This window comes from Colius striatus, chromosome 11, assembly GCF_028858725.1.
Source record: "Colius striatus isolate bColStr4 chromosome 11, bColStr4.1.hap1, whole genome shotgun sequence".
NCBI lineage: Eukaryota > Metazoa > Chordata > Aves > Coliiformes > Coliidae > Colius > Colius striatus.
This window is the reverse complement of record NC_084769.1, coordinates 16,835,251-16,863,219: the sequence shown is the minus strand read 5'-3', so window position 1 is coordinate 16,863,219 and position 27,969 is coordinate 16,835,251. Positions and strand designations below refer to the sequence as shown.

At 51.4% G+C, this 27,969-nt stretch overlaps 1 protein-coding gene across 1 annotated transcript; it reads left to right on the top strand.

The window, feature by feature from the left end:
* Positions 1 to 457: 457 nt before the first annotated feature.
* On the top strand, positions 458 to 21,596 carry IGFBP5 (insulin like growth factor binding protein 5). Its single transcript, XM_062004775.1, has 4 exons — positions 458 to 1,599; positions 20,366 to 20,592; positions 20,751 to 20,870; positions 21,248 to 21,596. The coding sequence occupies exons 1-4, from the start codon at positions 1,269 to 1,271 to the stop codon at positions 21,377 to 21,379; spliced, it is 810 nt and encodes a 269-aa protein (XP_061860759.1). The 5' UTR covers positions 458 to 1,268; the 3' UTR covers positions 21,380 to 21,596.
* Positions 21,597 to 27,969: the final 6,373 nt, after the last annotated feature.

Here is a 27,969-nt window from a genome sequence, read left to right as displayed (position 1 = left end):
AATATTATCCTTGATCGCTGCCCGGGTTTGAAGCCCAGAAGTCAGAAGCTGTGCACCCCACCCCCACCAGCTCGAGTGTGCACTGATAGGGCCCTCGCTGCTGGCACCTAGTCAAGCTGAGGTGTCATTGGGATCTCAAATTGCAGCTAGGGGCTGGCAGGCAGCCAGAGGCAGTCTATTTAAAAGACAGCCTGTTCTGCAGTATTCAGTCTCTTTAGAAACTTCTCCAGGGGAAAAGTGTTGGGAGATCTACAAAGTGGATTTTTTTCTCTCTATTTTTTTTCCCCTTCCCTGTTTCTTACCGCTCCTCTGCAGACTTTGCAACAAACCACTCCAACTTTGCAGAAAACTTCTTTTTATTTTTTTCTCTCTTTTTTGCCATTTTTTGGCGCTTTTTTCGTGCTTTTTTTTTTTCTTTTTGCCTTTGCAAATCTTGGAAGAGGAAAGCGGGGGGGGGGGGGGTTGACCTGAGCCGATCGAAACACAACTTTGCTTCATACCAAGCTTCCCAGCAGCTCGCTGCGCCGGGAGAGACTTTTCCTCCTGCTGCAGAAGAAGAGAGAGGGAAGGGGAGGCTTTGCATCCCCTCTTCCTTCTCCTGCGGGTTTGGTTGGGATTTGGGTTTGTTTTGGTTTTGTTTTTTTTTTTTTCCTCTCTTGACTGCTTTGATGCATTAATAGCAGGACACTGGTTTTCAAGGAACTTTGCTCCCATCCCAACCTGCCTCCTCCCAGCCCTTTGGGAAGAGTGTGCGTGAGCGTGAGTGTGTGAAATCGCCGTCCCACCTCCCGACCTCCCCCCCCCCACCCCGCTCCCCCACGCCTCCCCCTGCAACCTGTAGCCTGTGCAACCCCTGCGGGCTTTTCTCCCTTCCCCCCCCCCTCGCCTCCTTCCCTCCCCCTCTTTTTGCGCTCCTGCGGATCGCAGTGCGAATTTCCCCTTTCGAAGCGAGAAAAAGCTGAAAGAAGGAGAAAAGGGGGGAGGGAAAAAAAAAAAAACAGACAAAAAGCAATTCAGTCGCCCCCCCCCGCCCCCCCACGCGTAAAGAAAAGCGGGAGGGTCTCGCACCCCGAGAATAAACCCCAGAGCGGGGCGCCTGCGAGCAGGGGCAGCGCTTTTCTCCCTTTCTCCTTTTTTATTTTCTTTTTACATTTTTTGACATTTTGATTTTTTTGCCCCCGAAGGGGCAAGCGGGAAGCAAGCGCCGCCCGCCCCCGCCCCCCCGGCGGCATCCCCCCCGCTGCCCGTCCCGCAGCATCCCCGCCGCGATGCTGCTGCGGCTCCTGGTGCTGCTGGGCGCCTGTCCGGGGCTCTCGCGGTGCCTGGGCTCCTTCGTCCAGTGCGAACCTTGCGACGGGAAGGCTCTGTCGCTCTGCCCGCCGCCGCCGCTCGGCTGCGAGCTGGTGAAGGAGCCGGGCTGCGGCTGCTGCCTCACCTGCGCCCTGCCCGCCGGGCAGCCCTGCGGCGTCTACACCGAGCGCTGCGCCCGCGGGCTCCGCTGCCTCCCGCGGCAGGGCGAGGAGAAGCCGCTGCACGCCCTCCTCCACGGCACCGCCGTCTGCCTCAGCGAGAAGAGCTACCGCGAGCAAGCCAAGGCCGGTGAGTGACCCCCCGCCTCGCTTCTCCCGGGCTCTCTCTTTCCCGGAGGCTTTGCCGCCACCTTTTCCCATCTTCCCGACTGCTTTTTTTCCACCCCACCGCCATCTCCTGGCTGCATTTTTCTCTCTTTCCGGGTGCTCTTCCATGCCACTCCGCTCGCTTTTCTGCCTTTCCGGCTCCCTTTCCATCTTTCCGCTTGCTTTTCTGCTCCCTCCTACTGGCTGCTCTTCCCTACCTCCCCACCCCTCCACCCCCCCCCCCCCCTCCGAACGCTTTCTCATCCTTCCGGCTGCTTTTCCATCTTCCCAGGTGCTCCTCCATGCCCTCACTTGCTTTCCTGCCTTCCCGGCTACTTTTCCATCTTCCCATCCGCTTTTCCACCCCTACCCTCCCCAAGCTGCTCTTCCATCCCCCCTCCCCTTGCCGTGTGCATTTCTGTCTTCCCGGCTGCTCTTCCATTCTCCTCCACCACCACCAGCTGCTTTTCCATCTTTCTGGCTACTTTTCACTCTTTGTGCCTGATTTTTCTCTCCCCTCCACACACACATGTACACACCCGGCTGCTTTTCCATCTTTCCAGCTATTTCCCCATTCCTTCCCTTCTCCGTCCCTTCCACCAGCAGCTTTTCCAGGCCCCCTGCTTGCTTTTCCATCTTTTTCCAGCTGCTTCTCCACCACCACCACTTCCCCTGGCTGCTCTGCCATCCCCCTGTTTCCACCTTTCCAGCATCTTTCCCATCTTTCTGGCTGCTCTTCCATCCCCCCAGCAGCTTTTCCGTGCCTCCCGCTGGTTTTCCCATCCTCTTTTCCAGCCATGCCCATGTCAAACCTCCTGTTGCATCATCTCACAGCTTCCCCTACCCCCAATTCATTTATCACTTCTGGGTTGTCCCATCCCCAATGGAAAGCTTTTCTTCCCCTGCCTCCCAGATGCACCCTCTTAGTCACAGCTGCATCCCCAGTCACATCCTTCACATCTTTCCAGCATCCCTGTCTTCACTCCCTCCCTGACCCTCTTCTCTCACCATATCCTCCACCTTGCTCTGAGGCCCGAGCTGGGGTCTGCAGCTTGAGATACAGGAGAGGGCAGGACACCTCCTTGCAACCATCTGCCCCATCCTCAGAGAGCTCAGCTCCCTGCTCAGGTTTGCTGCTCAGCCTCCTCCTTTACCCTTGCAATCATTGCAGCCTGCTCCGTCTTTGCTGGGCAGTGGGGAAAGTGAAGAGAGCAGGTGCATGAGGGTCAGGGAACCTGTGATGGCAAAGAAATGACGATGGTGTGGCTAAAAACTGGAAAGAAGAGGTTAACAGCAAGTGGGAAGGCTGGCGTGGTAGCACCAGTGCAAAGCCAAACTTCTGAAACATTTGCACCTTGCACATGTCAAAAGCAGGAAGGGAAAGCGCTGCCTCGCCTTGGCACTCGCTGAACTCCCGTTTCTGGATCCCATCGCTTGCGCAAGGACGCTTTCCCTGTGCTCTTCCAAACACATCTGTATTCCTGCCATGACCTGAAAGGGAGGCGAGGGGGTTGTCTGCATGTCCAGGGGACTGGAGAACCACTTGGCAAAAAAGCCCTAGAAACAAACCCCTCACTTGTTTTTTGGTCCATGAAAAAAGACATTTTTGCTTGTCAGCAAGCTTCTGCTTAAACCCGAGCGATGGGAATACATTTCTCCTTTCTAGCACCTAATAAATCTTGATGCTTTTATTATTTTTCCCTTTTGCTGCTCGCAGGCAGTGGTTGTGTTGCTCTGCTGCATCCTTCAGAGCAAAACCAAATCCCATGTGATTACCTTCCCCCATCCCTCAAATGACAACGAATGTCCAAACTCTTAAGATCAGTCGGAAACAGCGAAGCTGAGCTTGGTTTTGTGAAGGGGAGCTGGAAGGGGTGAGGGTTGGGGAGGACTGGGGAGCAGAGAATGAGGGCAGGAGCCCAGGAAGCCGGGCAATAACTCGCTGGCAGCAGAGCTATGCGAAGTATCCTGGGGCGCGTCATCCCCCGGTGTTTATTTACTCTGCTCTTGTGTGAGTGTGTGTGTGCACGGCCAGGGACAGGCAGTGTGGCTAGGAAGGCAAAGCTATGCAACTCAAACCCAGCGGTGGCTTGGAGAGCAAGGCTGATCCTCATGCCCATGGCAAGGATGCCCTGTGCAGTCCAAAGGCACCCAAAAGAGCTTTGGGGCTTGTTTCCTGGCACGGATTGCCTTTCGTTCCACCTGCCTTGCTCCTCCCAAGGAAATATCCTCCAGCAGGTGCTCTGCATGAAAACGTTGGTCAGTCCCCTCGTGATGTTGGTAATTTTGATTTTCTTGGGATGGGGAGCATCCGTTGAATGAACGAGGAGAGGGACAGGAGAGAGGTTGCAGATCTGTTGTAAAACCAAGCCCCTGGCACTACCTGCACTTCCAGTTTGGACTCAGCGAGTGCCGCAGGGGGCTCTTTTTGATGGGTTTTGTTTCCAGCTGGGAGATGAGCCTGGGTTGGAAAGGCTGCTGCAGGAAGCCCTGGGAGATCAGCAGGCTCCTCTTGAGATTTGTGCAATTGCAAAAAAGAAAAAAACAAAAAGAAATAAAAAATAAATCAGGAATTCCTGAGGACGGGAGAGAGAAAAAACTCTCTTGGCATTTGACTGGTAGCGTGTGAGAACAAAGTATATTTTCATAGGCGTGTTTCTAAGCAACAGGGCAAGGAAAGAAATGAAGTTTGACTTGAACTTTCTGGCCTCTGCCAGTTTGGCCAGCAGTGCAGGGACCATGTGCTAGGGAAGCTGGCCTGGCCCTCCCATCTATCAATGACCAAAACTGGCCCTGAGCTGCAAACTGCTGAGAAAGAATCAGCACTCTGCAAAATAAACTATGTGACAGCGGTGAGGACTAGATCAAACTGCATTTCTATCTATTTCTGCTCTTGTGCTAGCCAAGTTTAAAATCACAGATGCTTTCCTCCTTATAGCTGAGGTGGAGATGCAACAAGCAGTACTGCAAGAGCCTGAACCTGGCAGACTAGGCTTGGCTCTCCTTGTAGACCAGATGTCTTGCCTGGGGATAAGGTGCTCCCAGGTACCGTGCCTCAGTTTCCTCATCTGTAAGCTGGGCGCAGTGGTACCGAGAAACACGAGAGCTGCTGGGCAGAACGTGCTTCTGGTTTGCTGAGAGATTGGAAATAAAAGCAGGTGTGGGATTAAAGGGCTTTGGTCAGGCTCGTTTTAAGTAGTTGGATGTGTAGGTACTGACAGGACAGTCCCTGTAGTCCTTCCTGGCACAACAGACAGATACTTTACCAAAAGCCAAACATCACGGCCGTAATTGACTGTTCCTGGTAAAAAAAAAAAAAAACATGAATGAGCTTCATTTATGGCACAGGCTGCAGGATTCTGGGTTTTCTCTGCTTTGTTTAGGTTTCCTTTGAAATGCACCATGTCTTTCCATTTTTCTACCCTGCGCTCCCGCCAGACTTCCTCCTGCTGAGACAGCAAGGTCAGGCAGAGCGCTGGGGACCGGAGGGCACAGATTGGAGCTCCCTGCCCTAAAAAGTCCCGTGGAAAAACAAAAGTTGTCAAATATTTCCTTTTCCTCTCTCATTCCTGCTCTCTTTCTAGAAAGCGAGCAAGACTTGGCAAGTTTCCTTCCAAAACCATGAGCCAACGATAACCAGGAGGGGAAAGGATGGGGGGGGGGGGGGAGGGTGCAGAATTAGCCCTAAGAAAATCATCTTTGCTGCGTCAGCTGGAAGTAGGCGGAGGAGTAGTGCTGCCGAGACCGTTTCCTGCAGCTCATGTTCACTGCAGTCCTTTATCCCTCCCCTACATATTCCCCCCACCCTGCTTCTCCTTCCTCTGCTCTCCTGCTCCTCATTTGGGGATGCGGATCTTCGGGGGCGAGTGATGGGGCAGGTGGGCAGCCCTGCGCTGAGATCCAGGTTGAGGGTGAGGGTTAGGGCAGGGGTCATGGGAGCAAGGCGCTTGGGAACATGTGTCACTCGCCCGGGGAGGGTCTCGGCCGGTGCCGAGCGGCAGGTCCTTTGTGTGAAGCAGCTCCCCAGTTGCCAAGGCAAAAGCTAGTAGCAACAGGCCCGCAAAGCCTCGGATCCAAAACAGGAAAATCTCCATTTTTCTTTTGATCTGAAGTTTCAACAACAATAACAAGATATTAAAAGGGGAAAAAAAAAAAAAAGAGGGTGAAATCCATCAGGTGCCAGCAAGCCAGCAAGAGAGCCAGGTTTCTGCGGTGTGTGTGTAGAGGGGAGGGAGGGATGGGGTGGTTCAAACAGGAAAGGAGGGGCCTTGGCTGGAAAGATTTTTCAGCAGCCTGGTTTCTAAGGAAGGAGCGAGAATATCAAGTAGTTGATACAAATGAAATCCCTGCCGGTGCCAACAGAGTTCTCTGCAGAGAAGACGTGGTTCTAAGCGTGCATATGTGTGTGCATGAGCGATAGAGATGGTCCCGATCTCCCCACGCAGCTCTGTCAGCCTGGAGCTGCTCCAGGTGAGGGAAGGGATCCCCTCCAGAGCCTGTGTGACTGCAGCCGAGAGCAGGGGCTGCCCTCAAACGGCAGCCCCTGCAAACCCAAGGGATGCTGTGCCCCTCTTCCCGTTGATATTTGAGCACCAGCATCCCGTGCCCAGAGGGCTGCTGTGGTGTTGGTGTGTTGGTGGTGTGAGTGTGGGTCATTTGCAACTGGCAGTGTTCACACAACCACGAGGTGAGATGTCCCGTCAGGCCCGGAAGAGAGGGGTAGGAGAGCTTAGGTCGGTTTTGTGCCAGCTTCGGGACAGCCCCGGTTTCTTTTGGTTGCACAGTTTGTGCCAGGGCAGCCAGGGAGGCCTGAGAGGAGGTGAAGCGAGGAGTGAGCGGGTGCTGCCTCACACAGAGCGCGGTGCTCTGCCTCCTCCTAACGTCGGCTGGAAGCTTTACCCAAGCTGGGTCCAAGGCATCACAGATGTAGCAGCAGCTGTGGGAGCTGTTAGAGCAGTGGCAGTTCCCAGCACTCTTCACCCAAACTGGAAAGCTCAGGAGCAGCCTGGGACAGGAGCAGAACCGCAGCCCCTCCAGGGTTCATCCTCCTCTGCTCAGTGCACGGCTGAGGTGGTGGAGCCGCTAAGAGCAATTGCAGCTCATTTCACCTGTGTTAAGTCACAGGGGAGATAAAAGGGCTCATGGCACAGCAAATCCTGCCTATCTTTTTTACCAAGCACTTAGTAGTGCAAATTCAAGGTCGAACATTAATGAAAGCAGAATATGGCTGGAACACACCTGCCCCTCGATGTGGGCTGCAGAGCAGCGGGATTAATATGCATAGGGAAGATATGCATGTGAGCATATGCCCACATGTGCCCATGTTCACACACCCACACATGCCCACACAAACATTTAATGTGTGCAAACACACACACAGAGCATTTACATCCCTGGGGGCAGAGTTGCTTCCAGGCAGCGCACACAGACCTCTCCTTCATGCAGTGATTCTGCTTATGACTGGCACATGAGTATTTTGCTGTTAAGATCAGACACTGGCGTACAGACCGTCCTACCCTACCCTATCCTCCCACTGAGGGCTGAGAAATGAGGTGCAGTAGATGAGGATATCAAAAAAGGAAGCAGATAGAGGCAAGATATTCCTCCCAGACAGCTGTGTGGATCCAAACTCATCCTCTGTGTCTGGAGGTGGGTTATACTTACTAAGTCTACATTATTTCAATACCCTGAGAGCTATCCCAGTGAAAGTGTGGATGGGATGTGGCTGGCAGAGGGCAGGCAATCCTCCCACTGCATGCCAGGGCTGGAGGACATGTGCAGAGGCAGCAGTGCCTGGTGGCACTGGGAGAAGAGATGGGTGCCAGGGGCATTGAGTGCACCTGGACCCTGCAAACTTCTCTTTGCAGCAACCACTGACCTTTGGTAAAGCAGTAAAGAAGAAATGAATTGGGAAAAGATGGCAAATTCACTGAAATGTGGCAAGCTGAGGGGCAGGAGAAACAACCTCCACTGGTGAGGAGCAGGACTTGAAGACATTACTTGGCAGAGGTCAGAGGTAATCCAGAGAGTTTGGCTTGGGTGAACTCACTGGCAGCCAGTGTAATAACTGCCTAGGCATATATAAATAGATTTTTTTACAGGTAAAAAGATAGATATTATCTGTTTATCCTCAGGACAGGTGCATTAAAAGCATGAGAAAGCTCTGCTGGAGAGGAGGAGAGGGAACCCTGGCCCATGTGCTGTGATCCTCCAGGGCCTGAGCTCCCCAGGCTCATTTAGTGAGAGCATCCCTGCTGGGTATCCCTGGAGTGATGTGCCAGGCTGCCCATGGATCACAGAGTGGGGTGACAGCTATGCCAGTGCTCCCAGACCCATTTGAGATCACTGGGCATGGGTCAAACTGGATGCTTCTGCCCACCCAGGAAGGGTCACATCATGTCTAGTGATGAAGGAGTAAAATCCCTCATCCCCTCACCACTCAACCCCTACAAGACACTCTCTATTCCCTCAGCTGTGTAGCCAAGGCAATTCAGCAAGAGGTGGTTTTTGAGGTGTCTGTTTGATACTAGTGATCTGAAGGGACCCCTTAGTGTTTATGTCAATCCACAGCTCACAGTTAATCCCAGCAGAAGCCAGCGTAATGTGTTTGCAGAAATTTGGGGCTCTCAGTGCTTTGATGTGGACAAATTTTCTGACAAGGAAGCCATTTCTCAGCACAGTTTGGAGGTCGTTCTGTCTGGTTATGATGTTTCCAGGACAAGTGTGCTAACTGCCTAGCAGTTCACGTCTTTTAACCATCAATTTCAGGCTGGGAGACCACACCTGCCTTAAGCTATGCCTGCAAAAAGGTCCAAGCCTCCCTGGCTGCAGAGAGACTCTGCTCAAAAGGCTAAACCTTGAGGAGGCATATTAAATTTATGCCTACGGAGTCAGTGTGCACTTCTGGTGTGTGTTTGCACAAGGCCTTGCTCTCACTGTTGTACTCATTCTCCAGACCCCTCTGATAAGCTTGTATTTTTTCCCTGTGCTTCCACCCTTTTGGTACTGCCTCTTTCACTCAGAGGGTGGAAGGGCATGTCAATACCCAACCCCCTCCCCAAACTCCTGCCCTGCAGCAAACTGGCACTTCATTCCATATTAGCCTGGCAGGGCTTGATCCTGGAAGATGCTGAGCACCTCTTTGCCAGGCCCAGAGCACCATAGGCTTTCAGGCATCTGATCCCTTCATGGGAGCCAGCTACCTCAGTCCTTGAAGGACTGTGAGGCCAAAGCTGAAGGCACTTTTGGTTAGGGGTGTTAGTTGACAAGGAGTTCAATGTGACCCCTCAGTGAATGTTTGCAGCCCAGAAAGTAAATGTATTCTGAGCTAGAGGTGATTCTCCTCTACTCTGCTCTCATGAGACCCCACCTGGAGTACTGTGTTAATCTCTGAGGCCCCTAGCATAAGAAAGACGTGGACTTATGGGAGTGAGTCACAAGTAAGGCCACAAAGACGATCAGAGTGCTGGAGTACCTCCCCTGCAAAAAGAGGCTGAAAGAGTTGGGTTGTTCAGTCTGGAGAAAGCTCTGGGGAGACTTTATAGCAGCACTTCTAGTGCCTAAAGGGTGGCTACAAGAAAGTCAGAGAGGCACCTTACAAAGATGTTAGTGATAGCACAAGAGATAATGGCTTTAAGCAGTTTTAGATTAGGTATTAGGAAGAAGTTCTTCACTGAGAGGGTGGTGACGTACTGGTACAGGTTGCCCAAAGGCTGTGGATATCCCATCCCTGGAAGTGTTCAAGGCCAGGTTGGATGGGGCTTTGAGCAACCTGATGGAAGTTGTCAGTGCTCATGGCAGGGGAGTTGGAACTAGATGGTCTTTAATGTTCCTTCCAACCCAAACCCAAACCATTGTACAATTCTATGTTGTTGGCTTCAGCCGGATTGGAAAGCTGTTAGCAGCTGGCTGCCTTGAGGGCTGTTAACTGCAGTTTGGTTTGTTTGCTTGTTGGATGGACACAGCTGGCTCACTGATGGAGATAATTGTTATGTTGATGGAGATAACTGGTCTGGTTGCTATTCAAGGGAAGGAAAGTAATCCTGACAGATGCTTAAGGAAATTATCCCTTAGCTAAACAAGAGAGGGAATGTATCTTAAAGGTAACTTTAGAAGGAAAAATGGCCAATACTCATAGTTCCTTTTGCAGAAAAACAGTAGAAATACTTTATTTTTCCAAATTCAGATGGGATTCATCCTGGGAAGACAAATCAACAGGCCATTTATTATTCATGCTTAAGAATTCAGATGTTGGACTAATGATGACAAGCTAGTAATTAAATAAGCCAGTGAACAACTATGGAACCCGACTTTCCCTTTTTAATTAAAAGGACATGCTGGAAAAGGGAGAAAAAAAAAAGTTCATTAGGGAAGGACTGCACATCTTATACCTGTGCAGCACTCAGTTATGGTGCTGCCAGAGCCACATGTAACACAATATATCTTGATAATACCTAACACAAAGTGACGTACAGTCACTTGCTTTTCTTTTGTGACTCTCACTTTACTGAAGAAATAACAGAAACCAGCGACATTCTACTGCATCATTTCATAACCACTTCAGTGTTCAGTTATTTGCTTTTGTAATAGCAGAGACAGTTAGAGGTTGCAGGGAAAACAATCAAGTGCAACAAGGATTTTACCATTCCAGAAAGGCTCTGGACCCATGGAAAAAGGTGAGCAGTTGTCTTAGAGTTTCAGACTGCTAAATGGCGGTCTGCATCCTTTGCTTCATCAAGGGACTCCTGACATACTTTTTAACATCGAAAAACATCTTTGCCTTGTGTTGGACCAAGGAGAATTGGTTAGCATGTGCAATAGTACAGTGCAGGGAGAGGGAGATGGCTAGGAGAGGCAAGATTCATCTGTTAGGATCAAGCCTGGGCAAGTTTCTGCTTATCAGTATTGTCAGAGTGTGAACATCAAACTTCCGGTACTTTTATTGTGGTGTTACCTAGGTGGATTGAGAGATTAAGTGATGTCCAGGCCTACTCCAGGCAAAGGCTTCTGAGAGAAGAAGCCATTAAGAAAGTAGAAGGGAGTCCTGAGGGCAGAGGTGGAAATCTCATCACTGGAAGCTCGTAAAAGTCAAGTCAGATGGTACATGTGACGATGTGTCATCTGGTTGCTGACACAGAGATGAGCAATGGATGATCTCACAGATCTTTTCCATCTGGTTTAAGGCAGAGCTGTGGAATTCGGGCTGAAGGCCTAGAAATTAATCCAGGCTAGGCTGGAGGTTGCCATCACAGCTGCACACCTGAAATTCTTGTGATATTGGACCCGTTCCCATCCAGCATGTGATACAGGTGCATCTCTAGACTTCATCTGATTTGCTGTCACCTCTGTCTGAGGCAGGCAAAGGGTTTGTTTGGCTTTCTTGTCTCTCTTGAGAGCTGGCTGCTGTTGAGGCTGACAGAGAGTAAAATGCTACTATATCCACAGTGATATACCAGCTTTCGATGCCTGCCACCAACAGTCTTCCTAGTTACAGTCCTCTAAGGCCCTCAGCACCTGGCTCTACGATGATTCATCACATTTGGGTTTCAGTGATCAAAATAGTATCAGTGTCTCTGGCAGCATCCGGCTTTCAAATCTAGGTTTCTTGACATCTCATGTATATTGAGACCAGCCCTCAGCCAAGTTTTGGACACAGGTTCTACATAGCCCAAAGGGGCAAAGCTACCCACCCTTCCTGCTGATGTTTCTTCTACCACTGTTGAAACACCTGAAAAAGTCCTCCTGAAAAAGTCCTTCTCGTCCCTTTGTTTCTCATACGATAATGATGTTTGGTGAATGCTATAAGGTTTCTCTTAGAACCCATCATACCTCGGTTCCTAAAGACATAGCAGAGGTTTTCTCAGGTCATCCTTTCCCACCTGCTGCACAGATGAGCAAGCGGTTCACACCCTTTCATCTTCATTCAGAAGACCTGAAAATATGTTTGTTTTCTATGAAGGGTTTTCCTGTCTTACAGAGGAGCTGCTGGTAAACAGTTAAACAATGCTTGCCATGAGCTACTTTAGATTTTCATCACCTTTACTGCCAGCTAGGCAGAGGCTGTCATTCAGCCTTCTTCCCTCAGTTTTCATTCTTTGTTCTTTTCTGCTCTTAATTCTTTGTCAGCCTGGTGAGGTTTTTGCCACCCTTATCACAACCGATGGAATCTGCTGCTAGGGTAGCTTTCTTGGAAAAGATGCAAGACTAAGAAAGACTGAATGTTTTCATCCTTTCCAGGAAGGAAAAATATGTCTTGGTCACTATGATACTGAAAGACGATTTATTTAGATTTCTCTGGGTCATTCCTCAATTCATCTCTCAGCTTCTTCTACAGTTGCAGCACATGGAATGGGGAACATCTGTAGTCTGCAGATGATGTGACAAAAATGTGTTTTATCTTCCTATCATCCGTGCATCAGCAGCAGGAGCTTCTTGATGTAAATCTAATCCTGAAATACTTCCTTCCTCTCCACTTGCCATTTCATTTACTTGGAAGATGGCCCTGTTCAGGAAATGTCAGGCTGATACAAGAAACAGAGTGCCTGAGGTTTTGCAAGATGGCACGTGTTGGCATCACTTTGTTGTAATGGATGGATATTTGTTCATTGTCTCACTGGAGGGAGAAACTGGAAAATTTCCCAACTTTTACTGGCTAGCCGTTTTGGGTTTCCTCTTACACAGAAATGATTGTTGCTGGGAAGCCCAAGTCTCTGGCCGTGCTGGCTGTCCACCTTCACCAGAACTTGGTGTGTCCTCTATATGCATTGCTAGCTCCCAAGCCTCTGTTGAGAACTGATTGTAGTCAGATTTAGGAGCATTCTGGAGAGAAGCAGGCAGATCAAAGACAACAGTGAGCCTCAATGATTGCTCGTACATCTCAGATCAGAGCCAGCCCAGTCCTCCAGCAGATGGCCAAGCTTGGCTCTTCCGGCACAGCAGAGATGCCTGGAGCCTGTTGAACTAACAGCAATATGTAGGGAAGGAGCTTACATCATGGAGCTTCCCATCTCCAAACCTTCTTTTCTCCTTGCTCTAGAGAGTTGCTTCCAGGGAGTTTTATTTTGTGCATGCAGCAAGGAAGGGCGGCTTAAGAAAGCATCATTTGGCACACAGCAACACAGATCCTTCCTTCCTTCAGGTTCCCAGTGCCGTACCTCTCCCACCTTTGTGGCACTCACTGGTACTGTGGAGAGGTGGTGCTGACCCAGCACCTACAGATAGGCCCTGCACTTCCAGAGCAGACCAAAACACGAGCTGGTTCCCTTGAGAGCTCCTTTCCCACATGCTGAGCTGCATTTCTCCCCCATCCAGCTCTGTGTGAGGACACAGAGGTCATCAGGACAAGGATCTCCCTTTCCCATGAGTGCTGTGTGAACATGGGGGCAGCCCAAGCACCTGCTATTCACGCTTTGCAGGTGAGCGCTGGCTGATGCAGCAGAATCTGCATCCGCAGGTTTCTGCTGAGGAGACAAAAATCTCCTGAGAAAGAGCTGGTCTTCCAGGCCAATTCAGCAAAGTCCAAACCATAACTTAAAAAAAAAAGGCCACAGTAGAGCACATGACTCTACCATCCATCCCCACTCTCTGAGGCTCTTTGGGTATTCCCAAGCTGTTCCCAAGCACCCCACTGCGCCTTGGCTTGATAAATGGAGATGTGTTTTAACCTAGCCAGGGTTGAGTCTTCCCAGCCCTCTGGCTGCTTTTCCATCTCTTCTCTAAGCTTGGCTCCACTGATCCATATCCATGTCTTTAAAGGTGTCTCTGTGGAACAAGAGAATGACGTCCCAGCAACTCTGACCATTCTGTCACAGGGATTTAAAATACTGGGATATCCCAGAGCTGTCTTACAAAAGCCTGTATGGCTTTTGTTCTGTGCACTGTTTGGACTCTCATCATATGTCTTTGGTGGAGGACTGGGCATGGTGGGGCAGAGTGGGTGTTTTTGTGGATGCTTCACAATGCCTTGACTGTGAAAGACTTCCTTCCACATGCTGCAAATCACAAAGGTGTTTTACTCCCTTTGGCAGCCGTTGAGGTTACAAATTCCCAGAGAAGGAAGTAATGTCTGAGTTTTCTTACCACTGCTCCTCTGCCTGTAAAACAGTTTGGCACTGCCACCTACAAGGGCTGCACTGCAGGCTGCAAGGGGACCAGTGCTGAAGAGAAGGTAGGGTTTATCTTTCTTAACTTCAAACCTTTGGAGGCCTGAGTGATACCATTGTAGTCACAAGAGCAGAGACTAGAGCCTCCAGAGATAACACCGCTCCACACTAAAATCAGCATCCAAGCTAAATGACGGGGCTGGTCACAATTTGGAGGGTTCAGCATCACTGCAATTAGTTAGACATGGAGTCAAGTCATCCAGTGAAGCCCCGACACTTCTGTGTTAGCATTATCTGACACGTATCTGTCACAGCAAATAGTTTCTTCACTGTGAGGGTGAGGGAGCACTGGAACAGGCTGCCCAGATGGGTTGAGTCTCCTTCTCTGGGGACATTAAAAACCCACCTGGATGAGTTTCTGTGTGACCTACTCTAGGAGGTCCTGCTCTGGCAAGGGGGTTGGACTGGATGATCTTTCAAGGTCCCTTCTGACCCTTTAAGATTCTGGGATTCTGTGATCATTGCTGGGACTCTGGAGGAAGTGGGGTGGCAGGACAAGCAAAGCTGCTGTTTTTCTGTCCTTCTCAGTGTGTGGTGTCTCCTCCCAGTCTCTCACCGCCCTTGAGCATCCCCAGTGCACTCCTTCCCCTGGCCGCACTGAAGTGGCCACACCGGCCTGCCCTCTGCCCTCGAGTTCCCCCAAGAGCACAAAAGTTCGTGGAAAGTCCAAGGCACAGTGCAGCTGGCCCTGCAGCAGCCACCGCCCTGGGCTAGCAGGGAGCCTGCATCCCGGCCCAGGCCGCTCCCGCTCCAGCGGGTGCCAGACAGCCTGGGGATGGGCTGCCGCCTGACATCACTGCCTGACCTCACCAGGGCGGTGGTGCGGAGCGCTGACCCCATCCCCAGGCACTGTGCCTGAGCCAGCTCCGCTGCCCATCCCCACAGGGCTGTGACCATGGGCTGGGGTTTGTTCACCGCAGTGCTGTGGGGCTTTGCCTGCAGGGGGAAAGTAAATGACTTGCTCCTCATTAGGGCTGTGAAATCTCTTTCTGTCTGGGCTGGTGCTAACAGCCCTTGGGAGCTCGAGAATGCTTTTGTTCAGTTGTGCTCTCCAGCTGCCAAAGGGTAAGAGATGAGATGACCCTCCTCACTCTGCATCCCTTCCCTGCCTGCATTTCACAAATGTAAACGCAGTGGCTGTCCCTGTGGACTGACCAGGAGGAGGTCACAGGTTACAAGTCCAGGCTGGGCAGGATCTTGCCTGCTCATCCCAGGAGGTTTCAGCACAGGTCAGAGATGTCCCTTCCTCTGGAGTGGGAACAAGTAGGGAAGACAGCTGGGGGGAAATACATGAAGAGAGTTTTTACCAGACAGGAACCTGAGCACAGACTTTCTATCTAAGACTAAATCTGAAGAAAAACAGGTAGATCTCTTAACATGACTTTTCAGAGACAGCACGCTATTCTTCCTCTCCTAGACACATGAAGCCCAGGAAAGCTACTTTGTGTTGCCCAGCAAGAACCATTATCATAAGGGATGGGGGATAAAGGAGAAATGGGAGGATCCAGGCCCCGTGACAGGTACCAGGGAAAAAAAGACAAACATTGATTTCAGCAATCATTGCCTCTGCTTGCGTGTGCGTGTAAAGTCCAGCAGGAAGACATAAGAAGCCGGCATGGGGCTGGGCAGATAATGGAGCTGCTGAAGATAGGAACATGCAGGTGTTTATGCCAGGGAGCTGTTTTTATGGGTGAAGCTCAGAGGGAGTGCCTGAATCTGGCTCTGATTAGCACCTTGGGGTCCCAATCAGTGGGAACTGCAGAAGGATCTCTCCCTCTCTCCACCAGCCTCTCCCATAATTTTTTTCCCTTCTCTGTCTACAGCATCAGCTGCCTAGGTATCTGATCCTAAAATACTGTCCCTCCCCCAAAAAAAGAAAACCAAAGTGTCAGAGATCACCTGTCTGTGCTTGGAGGATGCCGTGTTGTTGTAAGCTGCAGTGGGATGGTAACTGGGGTCCTCCAAAGACAGCTGCCACCAGGGCCCAAAATCACAGTTAGATGGAAAAGCAAGGTGGGGGAGATCACTCAGAGTCGTGCAGATGAGGATATTCCCTTCATGGGAAAACTAGGAAAGGGCTTTTCATTATGGGTGTAAATCCTTCTCCAGTAGAGGGCAGAGGCATTGTGCACTGTTGCATTGTGCTGGATAGTGGGAGGCACTTGCTGCAAGGTTTCAGCCTTGGATAACTCTTAATTTCCACCTTGCAATGAGCACCTCTGAGCAGAGATGGCTGAGTTGGCAGATGGCAAAGTTGGCTGAGATGGCAAAGGAAGGACTGGACAACTACTCAAGGTCTCCACCAGTGACATTTGCTGTTGTTTCTGTGCTAGAGGCTTAACAGGTCCCCATTAACTTTTTCTCCAACACCTTTCTCCTTAAGTAGTGTATTGTGCCAATGCTCATGCTGCAAATAATGGTAATAATCAAGACAGCTACTTAGCAAGGTTGTGCTATGGTTGTGCTTGTCCTTAGGCGCATGTGGCTGTTTTTGGGTGTTTGAACAGGACAGCAAGTCCTCTAGCAGTGGGCTGTGGATGTAACGAGCACGGATCATTAGCAGAAGCCGTCAATAGATATTTTTTCCTGCCTTCCTGCCAGAAACCAATGAAAATGTGTTAGAAAATTCAAGGCTCCTAGCCATTTGGAACAAGGATCCTGCTCCTCTCTGTAACATCAGCAAGCAGGGAGGTGGTGTTCCCAGATGCCCTGCACCACATGCATACCCATACACATACCCTGTGGGGACCTCACATATGCCCAAAATATCCTGAGCACAGAAGCACCCAGGCTGGGTTTTGGCCCAGGAGCACAAGTTGCTTCAGGTGATGTCTGGCAAGGACAGCGGGCAGCTGGACAGGAACAATCTGCAGCTTCCTAGAAACTGTGTCTGGTATTTTGCTACTCTATGTCCCTTCTGCAGGGGCAAGGTGGAAGCCTTGGGAATGACTCCTGCTAGGGAGATCCCTCTGGCCGGCCTGGAGTGAGGAGAAGGCACTAAGCCCTCAGCCCCAGGGTGGAGGACAGCCCACTATGAGTATTTTCTGCCTCCCAGGGCTCATGGGAGCCTATATGAATTAAGTCATCAGCAACATAGACCTTCTGGCCTGACGTGTCTGGAGCATCTCCAGATGCTTGTCGCTCTTCCCTGGGTCCCCCCTGGGCACTGCAGCATCAGATCAGACACAAAGCCATGGGGTGTCTCTGACCTGAGCTCAGTCTCCTGCCTTGGCTGGAGGGTCAACACCTCCTTCAGGTGGATATAGCCCAGGTCTCACATCCAGGCTAGCCAGGCATTCTCAGCTTGGCCAGCAATGTCTTTTTTCTGTGTGTCCCAGTGAGCCTGGGCCCTCTGCTGTCATTCCCTCCTAAGGAGTAAGGAGAAAGGATGGAGATATGAGAGCTCCTGCTTCCATCTGTCCATTGGCTGGAGACACAGTGAGCAGGGCCATCCTGCCTATCCCATAGCTGAAATACGGAGATGTGGCATGCTCTGCCTCTGCAAACAGCCAGCTGCCTGAAACCCAGTCACTGGGTTCACAAGGTGGATGGAGTAGGCAGGAAGGGGCTGCACAGTGGGCCAGATCCTACCAGTGATGGAGGAGGAACTCCAGCCTCCTTCCTGAATCTCAGACAGGCCCAATCAGGGCTTATTCAGAGAAACTAGGCATTACTCCTGCTGACGTCTTGGGTAGCAGAGATGCAACAGTGCCAGCCCCAGGGTGTCAGGGATCCCCAGGGAGATCAGGGAATGAGCTGGTGGGTGAGGATGGGCAGGTGGGTGCAGGGCCTCTGGATTTGCTGTTGTGGGTGCCTGGTCCCAGCTGCAGTATGCAGCCACAGGTTGATGGGGATGGGTCAGACAGGAGGCAAAGAGAAGGGACTGCATGGGGGCTGCCTGCCCCAGCTCTGCCTGACTTTCTTGCCTTGGCACCTCCTCTTGTCAGGAGTTTGTGTGTCAGAAAATCTCTGCCCTTCAGTTTGTCAAAATTGTCATGTTGGTATCAAATTGGGGAACTGTTAGATAATCAACAGCCTTGTTGCTGAAAGAAATCAGACTATAAAAAACATATGAGGGTGGAGGAAAGGAAGACCTCGGAGGCATCCCTGGGGATGATAAAGAGAGATCTTATCACTCTATCATCACTGGGAGATAAAGAGCCAAAGTTGATGCCACTGCTGAGCAGCAGATGGAGGAGTCCCACCACAGCCATCCCTTGTCATATCACTGCTTGAGCAGGGACTTGTGTGTGCCAGTTCCAAGTGCTTTTTTGGAAGCACTGAACTCAGGCTGGGAGCTGGGCAGCTTTCAGTGCATGCCAGCCCTCTGCTCCCTCTACAGAGCGTTTGTGTCCTGTAGCTCCCATCTTCCCTTGCTGACAGGGATCCCGGTTAGCCCCAGCTCACAGCCCATTCTGGCTGCTTGGCAGCTTGCAGGAGGCAGAGAGATGAGGTGTTTGCAGAGGCTGAGGTTGCTGACTGTGTGAGCAGGCTGAGTCCCTGCAGACACCCATTACACTGTGAGTCCTGGGGACTGGACACCCTGTGCTGTTTTTCTGACTGAATCCTGGCTGCTTTGTCCCGTTTGTTTGTTATTTTAGGTTTGCCCAGGTAGCTGTGCCTCTCGTATTTGTTATTGCAGAGGCAATGAGCTGTGGCCCTCTTGTGTTATTACAGGGTTTCCTGTGCCACAGTGGATCCTGCCTGCAGCCCAGGGAGATGCCCTGTCTCTGGTGTCTGGCCCTGGCAGTCAGTGCCTGAGGGGATTCCTGGGACAGATTACTGCATGTTTCATTGCTGTGGAGGGCTTAGTCACTGCAGATGTCTCTGACCTCCTCTCAGACCTTGGGTTGCTGCAACATCTTTGTTGGTTCTACTGCACCTTGTACAGTGTCATTACTGGGGGACAAAATCATTCTCAATTTAATCCATTTGTTTCCTACCCCTTGTCTGTCATCCCCTTATAATACAGGAGCCCCAGCTTGTGGGGGCCTTTTGAGTCCTGCAGCAAGAGGAAAGAACCCTGAACATATGAGCATCATGGGGCAAAATGGCAAGAAAATCCCATCCTGGGGATACGTGCATGTCCTGTGGATGGTACATGGGGTTATTTACAGTGCTGTGGGCAGTTAGGAGGGTGCAGAGTCTGGGATGCTGACGCAGTTCTGTTCCTGTGGAGAAGAATTAAAAATAGGCTGCTTTAATAAATAAGTGGCCATGGAAAACTTGCCAGTTTTGCTGGGAGAGGGTAGGTCTGCTTTGGCAAAGAGGAAGAGGAGACTAGTAACCGTGACAGGCCTGTGCCCTCAGCCACCTCCAGGGCCACCCAACTGCAGATGTGTGTGTCTCTCGTCAACAGGCATGCTCTGGGCAGAGGCATCCTTCTTCCTGGAGTGCATCTGGACTCCAGGGAGCAGCCAATCTGCAGGGAGACTCCTTTTGCCTTGTTGGGGCACAGGGTGTTTTCATCCTGAGCCTTTTCCTTTTGTCCCAACAGTGATGTTGCAAGGAGGCGCAAAATTGGTGCCCTGTTGTCTTCACTGTAGGGTTGCAGAAGGGAATGAGCCAAGTTCACTGACATTGAAGTCCCTGCAGAGAAGGATTTCAGCCACTCTGGTGCTTTTCCTCCTGCAGCAGTGGGTTGTCCTGTGCCTGCCTGCTGACCCCAGCACAAAACTGCTGTCTGTGCAGGGCTGCTGGGAGCCAATGACTGGGAGACCCAGAACCTCGGGAGCCTTAAACTGTATTCAGATTTAGTCCAGAAATAACCCTTTTTCACTTGGGTGGCTGTACTAAATGTCACAAGTCATCTAAGTTTAGACTGTCACCAGCTCTCTCCTATATATAACCATGCAGGGCTCCTGGCTGCATCCTGCTGGAACAGGTCACACTGGGCAATCTGGGGGGTGTGTAAGAAGGTGACTGCATAAGAAAGTGACTGCATAAGAAGGTGACAGCATAAGAAGGTGACTGTCTAAGAAAGGGCTGGTTTGGTCCTGTGAGCGTGGGGCTACAGACTGAGGACTCTGGATTCCAGTACTTGTCGTGTCTTCAGCATTGCTGCTGAAGCACCTGCTCAACCATGTGGTGGCTTTGCTGTGGGACTGACCTTGCCTTTGGAGGTGTCTTCCCCTTCAAGCATCCCTTTTGATCTTACATCTGCAAGGTGGAGTGAGGCGTGACTTTGTCACTTAATCCTCTCACTGTGGCTAGAGGGATTCTCTGCCACATTTGCTGTGTCATCTAGTCCTTTCTGGCTTTGGGATAACCCCCTCTACAGTCTTTCTCCACTGACACACTGCAAATGATAATGGCCTTGTGCGTAAGACCCCATCCTGACCCCTCCATGCTCTAAGTCACTTTCCTATCCTGAGCTCAGTGAGTCACGTGAAAGCCACACCAAATCCCACACAGCGGGATAAAGTCAAGGCCGCGGGCAGCATATGGGAAGAGGATTTCTCTGGTCATTTGTTCCCATTCTGCCTGACGCAAAGATGCTTTATGGGATGAGGCAGAAAGCTCTCCATGCAAAACCAAGCCTCAGTCATCTCATGGAGACCTGACAGTTTGGTACCCTTTCCCTTCCAGAACGGGAGTCCCGGGAGCATGAGGAGCCAACCACATCAGAGATGACAGAGGAGACCTACCCTCCCAAGGCCTACCGGCCCAAGCACGGGCGCCTCTCCGAGCTCAAAGCTGAGGCCCTGAAGAAGGACCGCCGGAAGAAGCTGACCCTGGCCAAGTTTGTGGGCATGGCGGAGAACACGGCACACCCTCGCGTCGTCATCCCTGAGCTCCGGCAGGAGTTCGAGCTGGTGGGTGCCTTTGCCTTCCCAAGCCACGGGGGGGCTGTGGGAGGCCTTCGCACCCCTGCGGAGCATTGAAGGGGGATGGGGCACTGGGGAGCATTAGCAGCTGGAGGCTTGCTGCGGGGTGCTCCCCTGCTCACCCTCCATCTCCTCCCTGCTCGCAGGGCCCTTGCCGCAGGCACATGGAGGCATCCCTGCAGGAGCTCAAGAGCAGCCAGCGGATGGTGCCCCGTGCTGTCCACCTCCCCAACTGCGACCGAAAAGGCTTCTACAAGAGGAAGCAGGTAAGAAAAAGCCCCCTGGATGAAAAGGATGGAGGGTTTTTTCCTCTACTGGGCTGGTGGGGAGGTTGCTGTGAGCATCTGCAAGCACAGTTGGTGGCACGTGGCCCTGCTGGTGGCTCCCAGTGCCATCCAGCCTAAGAGGAGCATCCTGGAAGGAGCTGGTGTGGGAGGAGGAAGAGTCAGAGCATCCCAGGCTGGGGTAGCAGCAGGGATAGAGATGTGCTGAAAGCAGAGAGCAGGAGCTAGGTCCTACCCAGGGCCTTGCATCAGTAAAGTGAGAGGGGCAAAGCGCAAGGCTGACCCCGAGCCCCAGCATGAGAGATCCACATGGTGTCTGGTGGCCAGCTCCTGATCTCTGCCCTTGGCTGTTTCCGCAGTGCAAGCCCTCCCGAGGCCGGAAGCGTGGGTTGTGTTGGTGTGTGGATAAATATGGCATGAAGCTGCCGGGGACCGACTACCTGAGCGGAGACCTGCAGTGCCACGCGTTTGACAGCAGCAACGTGGAGTGAAGTCGCATCCCCTCCCTCCGCCCCATCACTACCTACCCAGGCTCCCTTCCACCCTCCCCTCCGCACCTCCCTGTGCCCCAGGACTCCGATTCCTTTCATCTCATGCAAGAAGAAAAAAAGAAAGGAAAAGAAAAAAGAGTAAGAAAGGAAAAGGAAAAAAGAGAAAGGGAAAGAAAAAAGAGAAGTAAAGAAAGGAAAAGCAAAGAGGAAAGAAGGCAGAAAGAGAAAAGGAAAAAAAGAAAAGGAAAATAAAAAAGAGAAGAGTAAAGAGAAAAGAAAAGAAAAGAAAAGAAAAGAAAAGAAAAGAAAAGAAAAGAAAAGAAAAGAAAAGAAAAGAAAAGAAAAGAAAAGAAAAGAAAAGAAAAGAAAAGAAAAGAAAAGAAAAGAAAAGAGAAAAGAAAAGAAAAGAAAAGAAAAGAAAAGAAAAGAAAAGAAAAGAAAAGAAAAGAAAAGAAAAGAAAAGAAAAGAAAAGAAAAGAAAAGAAAAGAAAAGAAAAGAGAAGAGAAAAAAAAAACCACCCTGAAGAAACTGAGGACTCGGAATCTACAGCAGCCTTTTGATAGCAAGGACTCAGCAAGGAAAGGACAGAGCCAGAGACAAAGCAGCCTCAGCCACCCCCGCTGTCCCCGCAACCTCTCCTGCACTCCACCTGCGGCCCCCTGCCGTGAGCAGAGCCCACCCTGATGTAGGAAGCTCTCCAAGTTGGTGATTTTCCAGTACAGGTTTTGGGCATGTTAATTTCTTTTTTTTTTTTGTTAGCTAGTTGTTTTCTAAAGGGTCTCAATAGAAAACCTTGTGGCCCCCAGTGTTTCCCCTCCTCACCGCGGTCCTCCGGAGTCTCCTCCTCACATTGCTGGGACTCACTCGAGTTGACTTTGACTTCAGTCTCAAACGACCGCCCTGGATCCAGGCAGATTTTGACACGTTGGGAGGAGGAGTGGGACTGCTGGCTTCGTCTCTGGAGCTGAGACAGGGAGGAAAACATGGCTCCTGCAATGGCATGAATATGCCCCCCAGTATTTCAAAAAGAAATTAGCCAAAAAGGAAAGACATCCTTCTCCGTCCAAGTCCTCTTGAACAGGAGGTCAGAAATCTTTTCAGACAAGTGGGACTCTAACTGTTGTCCCTCGGGGTGTGGAAGTGCTTGTCACATGCGTGTGTGTGCACAGACGGGGCTTTCCCTCCTTGTGAAACTTCACCTGCAATCTGAAGGGCTTAACTGTAAGCAGGGGGAAAGATGCAGCCCCCACCCTGCCAAAAAAAAAGAAACCCCACCAATAATAATAACCTGCCAGACTAAGCATGGGAGCAGAGTTCAGAGGAGCATCAGTGCCTGTGGGATCAGAGTCCCGCTGACACCAAGGGCTGCATATACTCCATCACTGTCCAGACTGAAGCATCCCTATGTGGGGACAGGGAGATCGGGGCCAAAACCCTTCACCATCCTTTGCCACCAAGAGGAAGACCAACTATGGAGATTTTTATTTTATTTTTTCACAGCCAAAAAAGTGGTTTGCTCCTGGGGGAAAAAACAACAACAACAAAAAACAAAACAAACCTACATATTGTTTTGTCTTGGATTTTTGTTAAGGCTGGTTTGTAGCCTTTCCCATGGGTAGGAAAATGCTGGTCCCCATCCTTTCACATTGAGGATACTGCTCACATTGCCATGGCTGATTCCTGCCACCCTGCAGTGAGGTCTTGCGACAGGCCCTCACCTTTCACCTGGGACTCAGCTCCTTGTTGAGTGACAGCAGCCACCTCACCGCGGAGACCCACTGTGTCAGGCATGCTGGGACAGACCTCAGCTGCCTTCCTGACTTTTTTGTTGGTTTTAATCTTTACATTTGATTTTGGGACTGTTGCTTCTTGTTTCCCCATGACAAGGGTCTCTGGAACATTGGTGCTGGGAGGAGATCCTGCAGCAAAGGAAAGGAAGGAAAGGCAAGCCAGCCGTGGTGCTGAAGTCCCAGTGGGCAAACACACACCCACCGGGGACCACATCCCGCTGCCAGAGCTGGAGATGGCAGCTGGCACTGGGCAAAGGACACGACTGATCTCAGGGGGAAAGTTTCTACATCCCCCAAAGCTCCTCTGAGCATCCTGAAGCTGGGCAGAGAGGAAAGCGGTGTCCGCAGCACCAGCAGGGATAGGACAAGGGGGATTTGATGCCAAGGAGGTCTGGAGGAAGCTCCTTTCCATCACCAGTTGAGCACCCTCATAGCCTCCCATAGCATGGCACCAGTCCCCTGACCACCCCACAGGCCCCCACCAGGACAGCTGCCCCAGTCAAGGGCAGGACTGGATGCCCCACAGGCACTTCCCTCAGAGTTACAGCAGGGACAAGTTTTGCCGATGGACTTCCACAGAGACCTGGGGGCGCAGGAGAAGCACGTTTGGAGCTGGGGGCAAGGCATCTTTCCTTCCTAACAAGAAGGAAGAGTTCCACCAAATGAAGATCTGCCCCCCCTAAAAAAACCTGGCAGAATGGTGCAAGCCCCACGTTACTGGAGGGGAGCGCGACACGTGCTCCGGCCAGGGGAGGGACCCCTCCAGACTCTGCAGGGCTGATGGAGTAGGGTCGGTTTGACCAGGGTGGTGGGTTAATGGTGTGGTGAAGGTTGGGTGAATAGGAGTGAGAAAACCAGGTGGAGGGGAAGGAGGAGCCTGTACCAACCCCAAGGGCCACAGGTCACCATTGTCACCACTGTCTCCCATCTCCTCCGCTCACCGAACCCCATGCAAAACCTGATTGTTATAGGCCAGTACCACCTTCCCCAGCACCCTTCCTTCCTTCTCTCTCCCTCTTTCTTGCTTTTTTGTTTGTTTGTTTGTTCATTTTGTTGTTTGATTTCCCAAAACTTGAAAGCCTTTGGCTGCAGAGAAAGGAGATGTTCTGCTGGGGTGGGATGGGAGCAGGCAGTGGGATGGCAGCTCCCCACGGGCCTCACTTTTTGGGGTTGCAGCATGAGGGTCAGCTCCTGAGGCCCAGTGGTGGTCCCATGACATGGCCACCACAGTGACACTGGGAGAGGGACACAGGGTGCCTCCCTACAAAGCGAGGCTCAGTGATGGCCCTGGGAGTCCCAGAGCACCAAAACCCATCCTGCACAGCCTCTGCCCCTCTGCACATCAGCACCGGGATGGCACTGCCTGTCCTGTCCCCACCAGCCTGGGGAGAGGTGGATGCAAGGAGGAGACTGCACCACCTTTGCTTCCCCAAGCCACCATGGCTCCTGGGATGGGGCACTGAGCAACCTCCTGGCCACCCGCTGCCCCAAGGGTCCCTGGCAGGATCAGGCTGTTTGCAGGTTGCACTAATATTTAGGCCCAGGGCTGGAGCCTGGATCAGGCTGGGGAAGAGAGTTGATTCAGGAAGGATTGCCCCCCTCTCCCAGGGGGTGGCAGTGACAAGGTATTCCCATCCTCAGCACCCAAGGGCACCCCTTTGCATTTGGGGTAAGAAAACCAAAAGGGCAGGTTTGGGATCTGGGGAGGGCTGGGTGAGCAGCGGAGTGGGGTGGGGGTCGAGGCACATGGGGAAGTGCTGGCAGTTTGTGTATTAGAGGGAGGCGTGAGGCTCGGGGGTCTCCAGCTACAGTGTTTGCACCACTGGAGCTGGTGGCAGTGCCCAGGATGCAGCCTGGGAAGGAGAGGACAAGCACGGCGTAAGGGTCAAGACAGCCCTGCCACCACATCCCCGCAGCGCTCAGCGGCTGGGCTACCCCTTGTCTGTACTGCAGTGGACTTCGAAAACCACTAGTACAAGAGCATTTTGCACTATTTCTCCGCTCTCTCTCCCCCTCCTCCCCCCTTTCTCTTTTTCCTCCCCCTTCCCCATTGAACCTCTTTTTGTTGTTGTTGGGGTTTTGGGGTTTGGTTTGGTTGGGATTATTTTGTTTTATTTTATTTTTTTTCCCAAATGGAGCATTGTATATTTAACAACAGACAGTTCACCTCGCTTGCAGACTGCTGTCCTGGCACTGGCTAGGAGCCCTGCCTCCTGTGCCCCCCTCCCCAGCCCTCCCACCAGCCCCCCCCTCCACTGCCACCGGGACAGACCTCACTCACCGCGCACGTCACCCACCAGTTGTAGCACACTTGTTAACAACACACCAGATTCCGAGTTTCCTGCCTGGTTTTTATCTTTAAGCAATACTCACTACACATTTTACGGTAGCTTTTTATAGCTTTACATACATACAGTAGCTCCTGTCGTTTCGTTTCATTTTGGGTTTTTTTTTTTTGTCGTCGTCGTCGTTCTTGTTGTTGTGGTTTGTTTTGTTTTTTGTTTTTCCAGTAAACAAGAAATACTCATAATCTTTACTGGTGGGAAAAGGAAAAAAAAAAAAAGCAGTTTGTGAAAAACTGACAATGGAAGAAGAGCTTAATGCTCTGTTTAGCATTTTGTACTTAAAAGAAAAAAAAATCTCACATTTTATTAAAAAGTGAAGATTGCTGTATACTATTTATTCAACTTATAATTTATGTTACTCTTTGATCTTTGTCTTTTCTCATGACAAAGCATTTATTTAATAAAGTTATGCATTCAGTTAGCTTGTGCCTGACCCTCCTGGAGCATCTGCGTGCCAGGGCCTGCCAGTGAGCTACTCCGGCCCTCAGCACCTCCCAACCAGCTGCACCGTGCCCCTGGGGGGCTCAGTCAGACCCATAGCAGTGTAAGGGGAGGCACTGGGCATGGGATAATGTGGTGGAAGTAGTTTAGGAGAACTTTAGATACCAAAGCGTTATACTAAAGTTGAAAGTTTGAATTTAGAGCAGCTGAGAGAAGAGCTGCCCTATTTTAATTTCTTTTGGCAATTTCTTTGCATGGATGCGACAATGGAGCATAGCAAACACATGCAGCTGCGTTATGGGGGGAGAAGGCCTGGCTGATGCTGCTGCTGAGTCACTGGCTGCCACCACAAACAGTCTGACATCAGACACGATGTTTGAGCCTCTTGACATCTCTGAGCAGCAGGGAGATTTGCCCCAGCATATAGGAGCATCCCAGTGCCACCCCTGGGCAGCCCAGCCAGACCACGGTCCTCACACCTTGTGGTGGTGCTCAGTGGCCCTTCCCACTGTCCCATGTCCTCCCCAATGCCAGGTCCAGCCCCTCCTTCCACCCACACAGATTTCACCCTCCTACACCCTCCCTCTCATCTCCAGTCTCCTGTATCCCCCATGTTCTGCAGCCGCCCCGGCTGCCAGCATCACCCCCCATGCTCAGAGCAAAGGGAAGGGACCCACCCAAAAATGTCACGTTTATCCCCCACTGAGGACCATGGGTTGCCAGGGATGCGCTAAAACACATCCCTCATATTATTTGCACAACCCAGGGCTGGCTTAGCCAGCTGCTTCCCCATGGCTTTCTCACCTCACAGCACGAATAGAGCCAAACGTGCCACCCTGAGCAACCCGAGGCAGCCGGGGGTATGGGGGGCCGGAGAGGCGAGGACGGTCTGCTGGCCGCTGCCGGGGGTCTGCTGGCCCTGGCTGCGCAGCCCCCGTCCCGGCACCAGGCGGCGCTGCCGGGCAGGGCCGAGGCGCTGCTGCTGTTACCAGCCATACACGCACCGAAAACGGGCTTTCCTCCCAAAATGTTGGGGCTTTTTACCCAACTGCTCCCCGGAGCTAGTGGGCCAGGATATCGTACGCCTACCTACAGGCCACAGTTGCATGCTTGTACATAGGTAGCTGTAGCTGTGCGTAGACACAGCCCTACAGTCTCACAGGATTTGTGTTCTCCATATTAAATGTTATTTTTTACATTATAAGAGTGCATAACTTTTTATGCTATACTACGATTTCAGTTTGCCAGTTTGTGTGTGTAAACCAGAGTTGCTGGGGTTCTGGCTAGTACCCTGTGTGCAGCTACGTGCCTTATTGCCCAGTGCCCAGGAGGCACAAAGCCAGCCCAGACAAAACCCCAGAGCCAGCACCCATGCCGTGACATCCACCAAACACATGCACACACACGTGCAGTCTTCAAGGCCATGTTGTAACCTTGGGGAAACCTAACCAGCAGCTCTTTGCTCCCCTTGCCTTACTGCTGTCCCTCTGCAAGGTGTCTGGCCAGCTGTAAACATCCACCAAGGTGCCTGCACTGGGTAAGAGAGACCTGCCCTTGCAAAGCTGCTCCTCTGCTCAAGGAGCAGGAAACTACAGCTCTTATACAGCCTCTCAGCAGCTCAGAGAGTTCCTTGAGCATCACATCAGACAGGGCATCATGGGTCGTCTTCTCCACTCAGCAAAGTGGGACATGACCACCCTTTTCCACCAAATCTAGGTCCTGTCAGGAAGGGAGATGGTCTCCACACACATGCTGACCTGATCCCAACTTGAGAGGCCTCAAGAGCTCAGTTTTCCAGGTTCAGAAGGTACCATGTGTTAAGCAGGAACACAGCAGATCAGCAACACCAGTTCCTTGCAGAACTGAGACCAGTAACAATGAAAGACCCGACTGCCAGTGTTTACAACACCCCCTGGACAAAAGCTGAACAGAATCAAATTCGAGTGTGATACATCAAGCAAAGAAATGTGTCCAATGAACACAGGGGAGTGGGGAAAGGGGGGAAGATGACAG